General features: G+C 45.0%; 1 protein-coding gene across 2 annotated transcripts in view; it reads right to left on the minus strand.

Annotated features, from left to right (window-relative positions):
• Window positions 1–14,583, minus strand: part of HYDIN (HYDIN axonemal central pair apparatus protein) — a 3,619,565-nt gene that overhangs the window by 790,511 nt on the left and 2,814,471 nt on the right. For both annotated transcript variants that reach the window (XM_078670948.1, XM_078670947.1), the window contains 2 exons: window positions 13,988–14,148; window positions 1,557–1,672 (listed from right to left, as the gene is read on the minus strand). In XM_078670948.1, the coding sequence (XP_078527074.1) occupies window positions 1,557–1,672; window positions 13,988–14,148 (277 nt within the window). The remainder of the gene's footprint in view (window positions 1–1,556; window positions 1,673–13,987; window positions 14,149–14,583) is intronic.

The following is a 14,583-nucleotide window of genomic DNA, read 5'->3' on the forward strand; positions in this document are numbered from 1 at the left end:
CTTAACAGTGTTGACTGCCGGGCCGCAAGCAACTTCATCGCTGGCAACCTCGAGGTCTTTGGGGCCATCGCCCGACAGTCTGAACGCAACTTTGAATCGTGGTCGCACTCAAAATACCACAGACATACACGGTGGGGATCGGTGACCGACATCATGAGGGAACAAGTCCTGCATGGTTTAAAACCTGTCTTCCTACCAGACATCCTTCGCACACAAAGTCGTACTCAAAAAGTTCGACAAAAGCCGCCTGCCGAAAAGCAGCAGAGGGGTAGCTCTTTCTGGATCGGCGCTTAACAGGAGTGGAAAGAAAAGAAGTAACATCCTCGCGCCTGGGTGGCGTCTATATAGGCACCACAATGTCATAACGGACGGCGATGACTTTACGCGGAGCCGAATGGAGCCACCCGACATCGGGCGCAAGGGGTATTGCTCAGCAAAATTTTCCGGATCCAGCCTGACGCCTGGGAAATTTATAGGTAAGGAATCGGCAGCTAGAAGTCTCTATCAGATACCATAGTTTGGGTCCTGGCACTCCTTGAGTCAAGTATCAGGATCTGAACCTGGCAGGCAGGCAACTTCCCGCACCCTCAGGAGCTCAGAGTTCCAAATGTTGTCAGTGACAGTTGCAGATTGAGGGGGGACAGCTTGAGGCACTGTCTACGACCCATGTCCCAGCAGCAGGCCCCCAAGTGGCAAGTTCCACAAATCAGGTCAATCCAATCACACATCCTAACATCTCCATGGTGATGAGGGAAGGGGGGAACCTTGGGTAAAAAGGGGCACAGAGAATCTTTCTAGCCTAGAGTCATGCTCTCACAGGACTCATGGGCTTGGGCTGGTCGTCCCAGATGCAGGCCTCTGCACAGAAACTCCATGGGGGCCGGAATACTGGCACAGGGCATGCACCACCAGAAAAAAGGGGCATGGAGGATCTTTCTGGCAAACAGCTGCCTGCACTCACAGACCTGGGGATGGCAGTCTCAGGTGAAGGTTTCTGAGAGTGGGATTTGCTCCACCACCTTGTTGCTCCAGCAAGGCAGACACCCGAGTCTTCAGGATTCCTCCTAGCAAAAGTAGAGTGTCCACCCAATTTTCAGGGCATCAAGATACGGCTCAATGTTGGGCCACAGGAGCTGAAAGCTACTCTGTGCTCCTTGACCACACACCTACAAAATGATGTGCTCTGTAAACTGATTTAAGAAAACATTTCCTCTCCATTTCCCCTTATCCCAGCAAGATTTTTAGAAAATACTTAGCCAGCCATTTTTAAATTAGTGGAGAATTTTACCTAGTGGTAAGGATCGAACATTTGTATTTCTCTTCCTTGTAACAGAAAATAATGTATTCAGTCAGCAGCACAGTAAGAGGAAAGTGTCCAATGATTCTCACTGGAATACAACATTAATTAAATTGCATTGCTCTTCTCCTTTCCAACTATGTAATGTTTTTTCATGTTTGTACTTAATCATATGGCAGAAACATCATTAAAAGATAAACACTTAAACAACAGGCTTTGTTTTATAAAGCAAGGATGGAGTTGGAGATTTGTGTTTTACCTTCTGGGTTAGACTGCGATTGCCTGTCAGAAAAGCGGACCATTTTGGGGGAGCCCTCCATAACAACCTGCCAAGAGAATTCCACCTGCACATTTCCGTCATTGGCCAATTCAAACCTAAAGACAAAATCAGAGATTAAGTTCACAGATAGTGCTAAAGAAAAGAATGCAGACAAATAACTAGAGTGTTCACAGCCAAGAGCATTGCCAGTGTTTACAGAATGGTTACATTCTTCAAAGAGTAACCAGCTACTCAATTCAACACACTAGAAGGGACAAGGCGTACGTCATTAGAGTAATGTAGCCTGGAACAACTAGACTTGCTATTGATTCATTGAATGATATTATTCATCACAAACTCTGCTAATTGAAAACCGTGGCTTCTCAGTTTTAATTTTTTTAAATGTGCTCCGAAAGTGCATGAATGATAAAGTTATCTTTATTTAACTATGTTACTACTGGTGTGTAAGCTCTTTTCTATTCCAGATCTGTGGGTTCTATTTCCACCTAGTGGGGAGACAAGAACTGTTTTTTATATGCTGTAGTAAGTAGTCACAATTCTCTCCCTTTGCAAAGGATGTAATTTCGGTTCCCATTTAATAAGGAGTCTATCATTCTTGTGATTCAGGCTGAAAGAAGAGGAGCAGACGTAAGTTGGATGAACAAGTTACTTACTTCGGCAATGCATTATCTGGTAGCGACAATATCTAGCTACAGATTCCTTACCTTTGAATTTCTCCAAGCGTCAGACTAAATTCGTAAACATTTTGGTGAGCAGTACCCTTGCATGCTGTCTGGTGGCTCCTTTTGGCTCCACGTGACATCGTCAGCATTGTTAGCGTCAGTTATGATGTCGCAGTCACCTATACGGGCACCACCCAAGTGCAAGGATGTCAGTTACTTTTCAAGTTTCAACAGCAGAAGCACAGAGCCATGAAGTTAACTAACTTGTGTGTGTCACAACTAGGGCCCTGAAAAGGGAGCAACCCTTGCCCTATCAAAACCAGTCCACAGAGAGGGAGGCATGGATGGGTCTGTAAGGAATCTGCAGCTAGATATTCTCTACACCATATAATGCGTTACCAAAGTTTAGTAACTTATTCTTCTGATTGAGACTTCTAGCTGTAGATTCCTTACCTTTGAATTAAGATACCCAAGCCATACCATCCTGGCGGTGGGCTGTGGACCGATTTTTAGGCAGTAGTGTTTGGCAAACGTGAGCAGAGACACCCACGTTGCTGCCTGGCAGATGTCCAGGACTGGAACACCCTGAGCCAACGCTGTAGTCGCAGCATTTCCCCAGGTAGAATGCGGCTGTAAGCCCTAAGGAGGCTGCTTCCTAGCGAGGGAGTAGCAGATCCTAATGCAGGAAATGACACAGCGCAAAATGGTCAATTTCTGTACTGCCTGACATTTTTTTAGCTACCCAGAAAGAGTTGGTCGTCCATTTGGAACTCTTTTGTGCAGTCAAGGTAGAATGACAATGCTCTTTTTTAAGACCAGACGGTGGAGACGCACCTCTTCCTTAGAGGGATGCGGGGGAGCAGAAAAGGTAGGCAGCGTGACTGATTGACCCAGATGGAATGGGTTCACCACTTTTGGTAAAAGATAAGCACAGGTGGGAACCACCTTCTTAGCCACAAAAGTCATCAAGTAGGGAGGCTTGCATGATAAAGCTTGCCATTCGCTCACCCTCCGGGCAGATGTTATTGCTACCAGAAGGTCTGCCTTGATGGTAAGTAGCTGGAGGGAACAATTATGTAACGGTTTGAAGGGAGCACACATGAGAAATGTGAGGACCAAATTAAGGACAATAACACAAATAGGCACTGGAGTGACCCATGTGCCCAGAGGGTAAGAGAGGGAGTACTGGAGTATGTCCTCCCAGAGAAGTCTAGCACGAAAAAAATACTCCAGTGGACCACGTGGTGGTCAGTTGAGTAGTATATAAAAAACTGTACCTGTGATCTAGAGAGAAAAAGGTAGGGGCGACACGACTAGTGATACTATAAGGTTGTGTCTAGCGCAACCATGTATGTGGGGGAAAGAACTAGCTTGTTTATATTACCCTCACACAGCCTAGTGGTGTCATGCTTCATCATCGGGTCACCCGACCCCTACAAGTCGGGGTGGGCTCGACCACAGTGTTGGGAAGCTCTTCTGATATAATCAAGGAGGGGGCTTTACGTAATATAAAATCACCCAGATAGATCCCCGGTGTCCCTTTATTTTGGGGTCTAGCTGAGAAGTTAAAAATACTGTATAAAAATCATTTATACAATTGGGTCATTTCAGGGTATTATGGTCCTAAGACCCTAGTGCCAACATGTTTCAGTCCAACGTGGCCATGAAGGTCCGGGACTTTCTTCAGGGCAATGGCGGCCCCCTATGTGAGGAAAGACAAGGATGTGATTCCCTATCCTAATAATGTAGTGAGGGCAGAGTAGCTGCTCCTCAAAGTATAGAATGTGCTGTGTGTATCAACTGCCAGGCTGCGTCTGGGAAGAGAAACAAGAACAAACAACATAATATACTTATATGCAGAAGCTATTATCTGTAGTGATATAAGTGGATGTGAACGTGTGCCACTTTGTGAGCATGCACCATACTGTAGTGCCTGCCTGCATAGAGGTATTAACCCCTACCTGTGTCATTTAAGTACATGCTTCCGTAACATATCAGGGATCACGTGACGGAATGCCTGTCTCAGAGGCAACAAATTCGCATACTGATATATTGTATCTATTAGCGATTCATATATATAAAATTATCTACATAACACATGCACCCAATTTGTTAGTCTCAATCGTAACCACTCAATTAGTAAACACTCAATTGTTCTGGTACCATACGTTTTAATACCCATTATGTCATGCACACATGCGTGGATAAATACGGTACCCAATTAGGGAAGTCGGCTTGCTGCACACAGGACCAGGAAACATGTGGGTGGTCCTATTGAATTGGATTTGTGAAGGTAATACCTTTTGGCGATCGTACTCGCGAATGGTCAAACAGGATCGCGGGCTGTGTACCCCCGAACGCGCTGCGTGCAGCGGCACTTACTTCAATTGAAGGTCTCACCCTGCTATGTCCCTATCGGTTCCGGTCCTCGGCTTTCGTTCTAGGCAGCCGAAGTGTTCGGAGCATTTGTAATTATAGGCAGCTAGCGGCATCGCTGGATGCCGTCGGTCACGCCCCTGCGCATGCGTCAATGACGTGATGCGTCTTTGCGTGAGCGGGGAAGAGCGGGGAGGAAACGGTTGGGAATTGTAGTTCCTAGAGAACGTGTATAGTTCTTCATTATTTAAATGCAGCGGATGTATGCGCATTAGGTATATGGCGGAACAGCATGGGAATTGTAGTTTAAAGTTCCGTTTCTAAATCTACATGGGATAGGACATTGGTGGCTCATGTTCTTATGTACAAAGGGTGTTATTATGCCAATGGTTAAGGCTTTAGTAGGACTAAATGGTCAAGACTGGGAACATTTTTATAAGTTAAACCACATAATGGATAATTAGGGGAAATTTGTTTGGCCCCAACAGACATTGTTGGTCATCGGTTGATGATTATTGGGGACATGAAAAACAATCTGATTTACTTATTTAGTTGGCTCCAGGGTATGCCATCGTTAAGACCATTGGTATGGGTTTTTAAACGATAAACCCAACGTTGTTCCCTTTGTAGAAGTCTCTTTTGAAGGTTACCCGTGCCTTTCACCTGTTCAATTATCGTCCATTGTAAGTCTGTGTCTTCGTGTTGTTTTTCAACATAGTGGGCGGGTAATCGGGTGGCTGTAATGGCTCTACTGATTGTGCTCCTATATTCACTGATGCGTATTTTTATTTTTCGGCTTGTCTACCTCATTAAGTGCCCTTGTGGACTTATGTATATATGTATGACAAGCCGAAAAATAAAAATACGCATCAGTGAACATAGGAGCACAATCAGTAGAGCCATTACAGCCACCCGATTAACCGCCCACTATGTTGAAAAACAACACGAAGACACAGACTTACAATGGACGATAATTGAACAGGTGAAAGGCACGGGTAACCTTCAAAAGAGACTTCTACAAAGGGAACAACGTTGGGTTTATCGTTTAAAAACCCATACCAATGGTCTTAACGATGGCATACCCTGGAGCCAACTAAATAAGTAAATCAGATTGTTTTTCATGTCCCCAATAATCATCAACCGATGACCAACAATGTCTGTTGGGGCCGAACAAATTTCCCCTAATTATCCATTATGTGGTTTAACTTATATAAATGTTCCCAGTCTTGACCATTTAGTCCTACTAAAGCCTTAACCATTGGCATAATAACACCCTTTGTACATAAGAACATGAGCCACCAATGTCCTATCCCATGTAGATTTAGAAACGGAACTTTAAACTACAATTCCCATGCTGTTCCGCCATATACCTAATGCGCATACATCCGCTGCATTTAAATAATGAAGAACTATACACGTTCTCTAGGAACTACAATTCCCAACCGTTTCCGCCCCGCTCACGCAAAGACGCATCACGTCATTGATGCATGCGCAGGGGCGTGACCGACGGATTCCAGCGATGCCGCTAGCTGCCTATAATTACAAACGCTCCGAACACTTCGGCTGCCTAGAACGAAAGCCGAGGACCGGATCCGATAGGGACATAGCAGGGTGAGACCTTCAATTGAAGTAAGTGCCGCTGCACGCAGCGCGTTCGGGGGGACACAGCCCACGATCCTGTTTGACCATTCGCGAGTACGATCGCCAAAAGGTAATACCTTCACAAATCCAATTCAATAGGACCACCCACATGTTTCCTGGTCCTGTGTGCAGCAAGCCGACTTCCCTAATTGGGTACAGTATTTATCCACGCATGTGTGCATGACATAATGGGTATTGAAACGTATGGTACCAGAACAATTGAGTGTTTACTAATTGAGTGGTTACGATTGAGACTAACAAATTGGGTGCATGTGTTATGTAGATAATTTTATATATATGAATCGCTAATGGATACAATATATCAGTATGCGAATTTGTTGCCTCTGAGACACGCATTCCGTCACGTGATCCCTGATATGTCACGGAGGCATGTACTTAAATGGCACAGGTAGGGGTTGATACCTCTATCCAGGCAGGCACTACAGTATGGTGCATGCTCACAAACTGGCATACGTTCACATCCACTTATATCACTACAGATAATAGCTTCTGCATATAAGTATATTATGTTGTTTGTTCTTGTTTCTCTTCCCAGACGCAGCCTGGCAGTTTATACACACAGCACATTCTATACTTTGAGGAGCAGCTACTCTGCCCTCACTACATTATTAGGATAGGGAATCCCATCCTTGTCTTTCCTCACATAGGGGCCGCCATTGCCCTGAAGAAAGTCCCGGACCTTCATGGCCACGTTGGACTGAAACATGTTGGCACTAGGGTCTTAGGACCATAATACCCTGAAATGATCCAATTGTATAAATAATTTTTATACAGTATTTTTAACTTCTCAGATAGACCCCAAAATAAAGGGACACCGGGGATCTATCTGGGTGATTTTATATTACGTAAAGCCCCCTCCTTGATTATATCAGAAGAGCTTCCCAACACTGTGGTCGAGCCCATCCCAACTTGTAGGGGGTCGGGGGGACCCGATGATGAAGCATGACACCACTAGGGTGTGTGAGGGTAATATAAACAAGCTAGTTCTTTCCCCCACAAACATGGTTGCGCTAGACACAACCTTATAGTATCACTAGTCGTGTCGCTCCTACCTTTTTCTCTCTAGATCACAGGTACAGTTTTTTATATACTACTCAACTGACCACCACGTGGTCCACCGGAGTATTTTTTTCGTGCTAGACCAAATTAAGGACCCACTGCGGCATGACAAAGGGTATAGGTGGAAACATATGTACAAGCACTTTTCTTTAAACAGTCTTTTTTATTAAACTGCTGCATCATAAACAATCACAATAATACATACATATATCTCAATCTGGCGGTAGAAGAAGGAGAGAACAATGCAATTTCAATCCTCAACTAGGTGTCCCAAATGAAGCGCAGCCTTCTACATGTGCGAACCTCTTGTGTCAACCTCCCCCCCCCCCCTTACCCTGCCAACTAAGTTCCCTATTTCTCCTGGGCGCCCCAAATCTTTTCCCGTTTCTTTGGGCATCCTCTGCTCTGGTAAAATACTTTCTCTGCTTGCTTGCACCAATCTAAATCTCGTTTCCAATCACTAGACTTTGGGGGTTCAGTGGCACCCCACGCCCTAGCGATGTTCCTCTTTGCCACCATAGCAGCTAACATCAGCCAAACCCACAGTTACTTCCAACAGATGCCACCTTGCATCTGCTGAGACTTGCAGACCCACTACTGCAGACATTATGAGGGCCACTTCCGTGCAGTATCTTTGAATTTTGGGAAATGCCCAAAGAATATGAAAAAAAGGAGCTCATTTCTCCACAGTCCATGGCACATTGGCCGAAGTCACAGCGGCCTATTTTGTGCTGGAGCGTCCGAGAAGTGTATGTAATATGTAGGATCCTAAGTTGAATTAATCAGAACCGAGTACGTATAGCATTTCCCTAGGACTCTGTATGGCCTCAGCTCAATTGTCATCTTCTAATAGGCCTAAGTCTGTTTCCCATGTTTCCCTCAGAGGGCCTAAACGCCCAGGTAAATTATTCATTATCTTCGGATATGTTAACAAGATAGCCTTGTCTTTTGATGGGTCGAGAAGTAGTCTATGTTTTAACAGGAACCAGTTGGGTAACTGATCTCCTTCCGGTACTTGGCATCTCAGGGCATGTTTCAGCTACAGATATCTAAACCGTTCTCTGTCAGCCATCTGAAATTGTGTTTGCAAATCTTCGAACTTAACCATTGTCCTCTTTCGCCAGGTCTCTCCCAGGTGATCTATCCCAATGTGGCCCCACTTATGAAAGCCCCGGAGCCCCCCCCCCACCTTCACCCAGCCAATCATAGTCCCAGAGTGGGGTTTGTTCAGTCAGTCTGGCCTCCCATTCTACTAATTTTGTAGCCGCTCACCATGTTTGTGCCACCGTCTGTGTATGTATAGGGAGTGTTTTTGCATGATCTTTATGATACAATACAGCCAGGTACCCTCCATTTCCCATAGAGTGGCGGTCTACCCGGTATGCTGGTTCTGTCTGGGTTGTAAAGACCCGGTCACTAATATTTATGAGCTGGAATGCAAGGTAGTAGTTTCTAACATCTGGGACCACTAGCCCCCCTTCATATATTCCCCTCTGTTACTTACGCAACGCAATTCGCGGGCCACCCCCTTCCCATAACAGGGTACGCAACTCCCCATCAATCACTCGAAAGAACGCGGCCGGAAGCTGGTATGGGGTGTTCTGAAACATGTATAAGAGTATCGGAAAGGCAATCATTTTGAACAATACAGCTCGGCCCATGAGTGTAACTGGGAGTCGCCTCCAATGGCACACATCCCCTCGCAGCCTCTCCAATTGAGAATATAGGTTCAGGGCCAGAAATTCTCTCTCCTACTTAGTTATCCAGATCCCTAAATACTTGAATTTGTCTATCTGTGTCAGGGCTGTACAGACAGATGTAAGAGGCAGGATCTCCCCAGCTAAGAGAAAAATTAGCAACTTGTCCCAATTAATTTGGTAGCCGAGTTGCTGCCAAAACTTTGAAAGATACGTATAAGTCTACGGAATGTCTGGTGAGGTTTGTATGCATACAGTAGACTATCGTCCGCATATAAGGAAATTAGTTCCTCCCAACCTCCCTCAATGTCTATGCCATATACAAGAGGGTCCCGGCGCACCCACGCTGCAAGTGGTTCAGATGCCATTGCAAAAATAATAGGGGAGAGGGGGCTGCCCTGTCTTGTGTCCCTATATAGCATAATGGGCCTGGATACTAATCCATTTACCCAGACTCTTGCAGACAGGTCAGAATATAGCAACCATAGCCAGGCGCAAAACTTTGGGCCACAAACGCATCTGGACAGTACTGCGAATAAGTATGACCATTCACTGCTGTTGAACGCCATACGGGCATCCAATGACAGCACTGCTGTGGCTTCAGCTGATTGGGACCCTGTTACGGACATGATGCCATATAGGTGTTGGAGATTTAGCCTGGTGCTCCTGTGTGGCATGAACCCGGATTGGTCCGGATGAATTAATGTGGAGATAATGGCATGCAGTCTATTAGCCAGCACCTTAGCTAGTACCTTTGCTTCGAAGTTCAGGAGGGAAATGGGTCTGTATGAGCTACATAGCTCAGGGGGTCTACCTTTCTTTGGTATAACCACTATGGTGGCCATTCTTAAATCATCTGGTAGCGGTCCCTCCTCCTTTGATGCTTGGAACATATTCAGCATTGGTTGAGCTAAGTGTCTGCTACACATTTATAAAATTCAGAGGGAAGTCCATTTGGACCTGTTGCCTTTCTGGACTGCAAGTCTCGAATGGCCCCTATGATCTCCTCCCTTGTTAAGTCACTTTCAATAGCTTCCCTATCGTTTGCCGATAGCTCCGACAAAGAGATATCACTAAGTAAATCAGCACAATATTCCCCCGTCCTTTCAGTGGCGGACTGGTATATTTCTTCATAAAATGTTGCGAAGGCCTCAACTTTTTCTGATCTGGACCGACATATGATGCAGGCTGAGTCTCCAGCACTCAGCTCCAGTCCCTGTCCCTCTTCTCTACCCATGCTATTAATTTATTAGCCTTATCGCCTAGATCGAATAGGTGTCTCTCTGTGGCCACCGCATGCGTCCGAGCCGCCTCCTTCTCCAAGTCTCCTAGTTCTCGCTGCTTAAGAAGTATCTTATGTCCCAACTCAGTATCCGATATGTCCTTTTCCCCCCACTTGTAGCTCCAAGTCGGTAATTACAAGCACTTTTAAGAACCTATTTACAATAGGGAACTTGAATAAAGAGGGTTGGTCTAGCAGCCGCAAGAAAGCAGAGTAGAATGATAACACTTAAGAGCACCGAAAGCAGAGTCCTGCTGGGCAAGGAGAAGAATAAAAAAAGAATACCAGACAAAGAAGCAGCACGAGGGTCAATAGACCTTTCTGTACAATATTTAGATTATTTTTGCCAGCGGCAGAGTATACCATCTTAGTGGAGGGACACCTGGCTGCCAAGATAACATTATATACTTTGGGAGGAAGGTCAAAAGCTATCAACTGTTGCCGCTCAATCTGCACGCAAGGAAGCAAAGAGTTGACAGGTTCGGGTGGTGGAACTTCCCCCGCTGCTGCGACAGAAGATCTTCCCAAAGGGGCAACCTGACAAGGAGATCGATGCTCATTTGAAGAAGCTCTGGATACCAGAGTCTCCGCGCCCAGTCCTAAGCCACAAGAATGACTTGGGCCCAGTTGTTCCTGATCTTCTTGACAACTCTGGGCAGAAGTGGTATGGGTAGAAAGGTGGACAGGAGGCCTGAGCTCCACTCAAGATGAAAAGCATGGCCGACCGATAGCCACCGTGGAAACTCCAGCGTACAATACTGCCGACATTGTGCATTCTCTTTGGTGGCAAACAGATCTAAAAAAGGCTCTTCCCACTGCTGAAAGAGACCTTGTGCCACCTCTGATTGGAGACCCCATTCATGATCCGCTAGGCGTTTACAACTAAGTTTGTCCGCCCTGGCGTTCAGATAACCTAGCGATACCAAAGGGGATGATGGACGGAGCGCTGAAGCAAATCAAACACTCACCCCCAGTCAACTTATCTGGGTTTAATCCATCATCATTCTTTAGCTCACTCCACCACCCCAGTTCAGACACGGCCATATGCAAATCAGTCTGACCCTGTGCCTCATGGGAACAGTCCAGCCCGAACTGCCAAGCCATGTCTTCCCTGGACCGGAAATGAGCATCCTGGGACCGGTTTCTGGCTAATCAGCCGTCATCAGCCAAGGTAGCTTGAATCCAGTGACAAAGTTGGCAGGGTATGTTCAGACGGGGGTGCCTTGCTCACTTTGGGGCTGGATTCAGAGGCATCGACTTCAGCTCCAATGCCGGGGCAGCACGTATTAGCACGACCGGCGTCGACCCGGATACAATTGCAAAGAACCTGGTGGGGCCTCATCCGACATCCGACCCCACAGGGCCAGATGGCACACCGGAGGGGTCAGCCCAATCAAATACGCAGTGCATGGCCTTGTAAAATTTCTCAATTTGAGCGGGGATCGCTCCGGGTCCCGGAAATAGAGCAGAACTGTGCCTAGAGCTTCGATGCTCCTTACCAGTCATGTAGGCGGACAACCGGCGAGGTGAAGTCCGTTTGGATTTCTTCTCTTTGTGCCTCTTCCCCAAGTATCCCAAGGACTTCGGGTGAGAAGAATTGGACTCTGGGCTCCTGGAGGGGTCCCACGACCTTCTCTTCCTCAAACGGGACCAGGATCGCCCAGGAATAGTGCTCAACGGTGTTGGCTGCCAGGCCATAAGGAGCTTAATAGATCACTCCTGCAATCCCTTTGGAGCCATGGCTCGGCAATCCAAGCACAACTTCATGTTATGGTCGCACTCGTGCAGAAGAGGAGGGTGTAGGTTACCGACTTGGAGATGTGACAAGCACCACACAGTTTGTACCCTATACATCTAAATGACAGCGCCGACACATAGAAAAAAGAAAATCCTCAACAAAATGTAAAAATAGGCCTGTCAAAAAAGACAGGGGAGTAGCTCTTCTCTGGATCAGTGCTTAACTGGCGTGGAAAGAAAAGAACTGACGTCCGCTCACTTGGTTTGCGACGATATAGGTGACCACAACATCACAACCGACGCTAATGATGCAGACATCAACATGCAGAACACTACTGAGCCACCCGATCAGGGGCAGGGGTACTGCTCACGCAAAAGTTTCCTGATCCAGTCTGATGCCTGGGGAAATTCAAAGGTAAGGAATCTGTAGCTAGACGTTTCAGTGAGATTTATGTCTTTACAACACATTGCATTACATTGTGGCCCTTGAGCATGCATATTTGTGGAACCAAACAACAATGAAAGTGATGTTATAGGGTTATATAATGTCATGCATAATGCCACATATAATGTCATTACAGTATTTTCCCAGCAAACAGTAAACAGATGTTTCATTAGACAAACTGCTCAGTATGATGATGCATCCACGGGAAAGTAACAGTAGAAAGAAAAAAAGAGAAAGGTAAAAACATTAAAAAATACAAATTAATGAAACTGAGCTAACAATCTAAACTCCAAGCCTATACACTAGGTTCTAAACAGTACCGAAGGAGATCTGTGGTGTGTTTCGGGTCCTAGTCAGGGGTGCCATTCCCATGCTAGTTGTGCTAAAAGTAGGCTATGAGGGACAGAGCAGTGCTACGCCATACAGTGTCATCATCAATTAGGTTTTTTCAGATGCCACACTAATGTAATCAATGATTTCATACAATATGCCATGAGTGATGTAATATGTGAGGTCATAAGCAGTGGATGGTGAATTTAAGTAATTTTTTTAATTTAGAATGTAGCGTTGTAAGTGACATATGATGTCGCTTCAACCTTTGGCTTTCGCAGTGCATGTCTAGGTTTTTTTTAACGTAAAGTCATATTTTATTAGCATATCCAACTAGGCCTACCATGTGCCTACAAACAGTCAATGTATCCAACATCCCATAGCTTTTGGTGTGCAACCCCCCAGTTGGTGGCCAAAATCTTTTGCTGGCGAAAACTCATGGACTTGCAAAGATCTACTTCATTTTTTTTGTTCACAGTGCAACGGTAGTACCACAAAATTACACAGGGGTCACACGGGGCACCGCGGAAGTACCAATGCACAGTCCCAAAAATATATTTTTCATTTGACCAGAGAGTGGAAGTCGAGAGGCGGTCCCTCTGGGACTGCACTGCAAGGACCAGTGGTTCAGGGTACCCCTATCCTGCCCCATTGTTCCTTATTTTTATTTGTTGTTTTAGGACACAGGGACTAAGTTCTAAAATGACGGCTACAACAGTCTACTCATGTTAGAGCCAGTCAATCAGATCTCGTGTTTTGAGCTCACAGTACCACAGTAGTACCAAGTCACTAGATATCTATACATTTTGAACCTTCATTTCCCAAAAACTACTGATCAAATTTACAAGAAATCACAAAACACACACTTTCTGGATCACAATCTAGTTTTCTGCCAAATTTGATGTAATTCTATTCACCCATGTTTCTGGATACTAAACCCTATTCATGGGGATTTCTCAAGGAATTCTTGGTCCCATCCCACAATCAAAAATGGTAATAAATAGCATAATACACTCTGTGCATCTACATATATATTATATTTGCTTTGTTTTTGAAGATTAAAGCTATCTGCTACTTTTTCAATTCCTTTTTACTCTTATAATTGTCTGGAAGAGGATGTCCCTCCATGGCTAGCACATATATTAGAGATTGTTACTCACTCATATACTCTTGTCTGGAAGAGCAGGGTGTCCTTGAACTGCACGTTCTCTGTTCTGCATGTGAACTGAGCATAATCAATTGTTCCACTGATGTGAAGTCCTAGTTCCCGGCTACTGCCATCATAGACTGTATGGGCAGGTTCTGGATCTGTTTCTACCACCTAACATAAAAAACAGTTTTAAAGCACCACAAGAACACTACATATTAACCATGAGATAAATATACAAATACATGTTTTACTACAATTGAATTGAGAAGTGCTGTTGTGTTGTTGATTTATCACCATTACATTAACAGAAATGTTTTCTAACAATCTCATTCGAAGAGTTTTAGTAGTGAAGAAATGATCTATTGGAAAACATGTTACTTAACTGTATAACTTGTTCTTCTGATGGGGTATACGTTCCTGAATTCAAAAACATATGAATTACTTTTAGTAACAGATACGTTGTTACATTAAGCTGTTTAACACTGACCCTTCAAATATGGTATACTTCCCAAATATACTGAAATGTCACCAATAATAATAATAATAATAATAATAATACTGATATTTGTAAAGCGCGAACAGCTACCTCACAAGGAGGTGTCCCGG

The sequence above is a fragment of the Lissotriton helveticus genome, chromosome 12 (assembly GCF_964261635.1).
Source record: "Lissotriton helveticus chromosome 12, aLisHel1.1, whole genome shotgun sequence".
Lineage (NCBI taxonomy): Eukaryota > Metazoa > Chordata > Amphibia > Caudata > Salamandridae > Lissotriton > Lissotriton helveticus.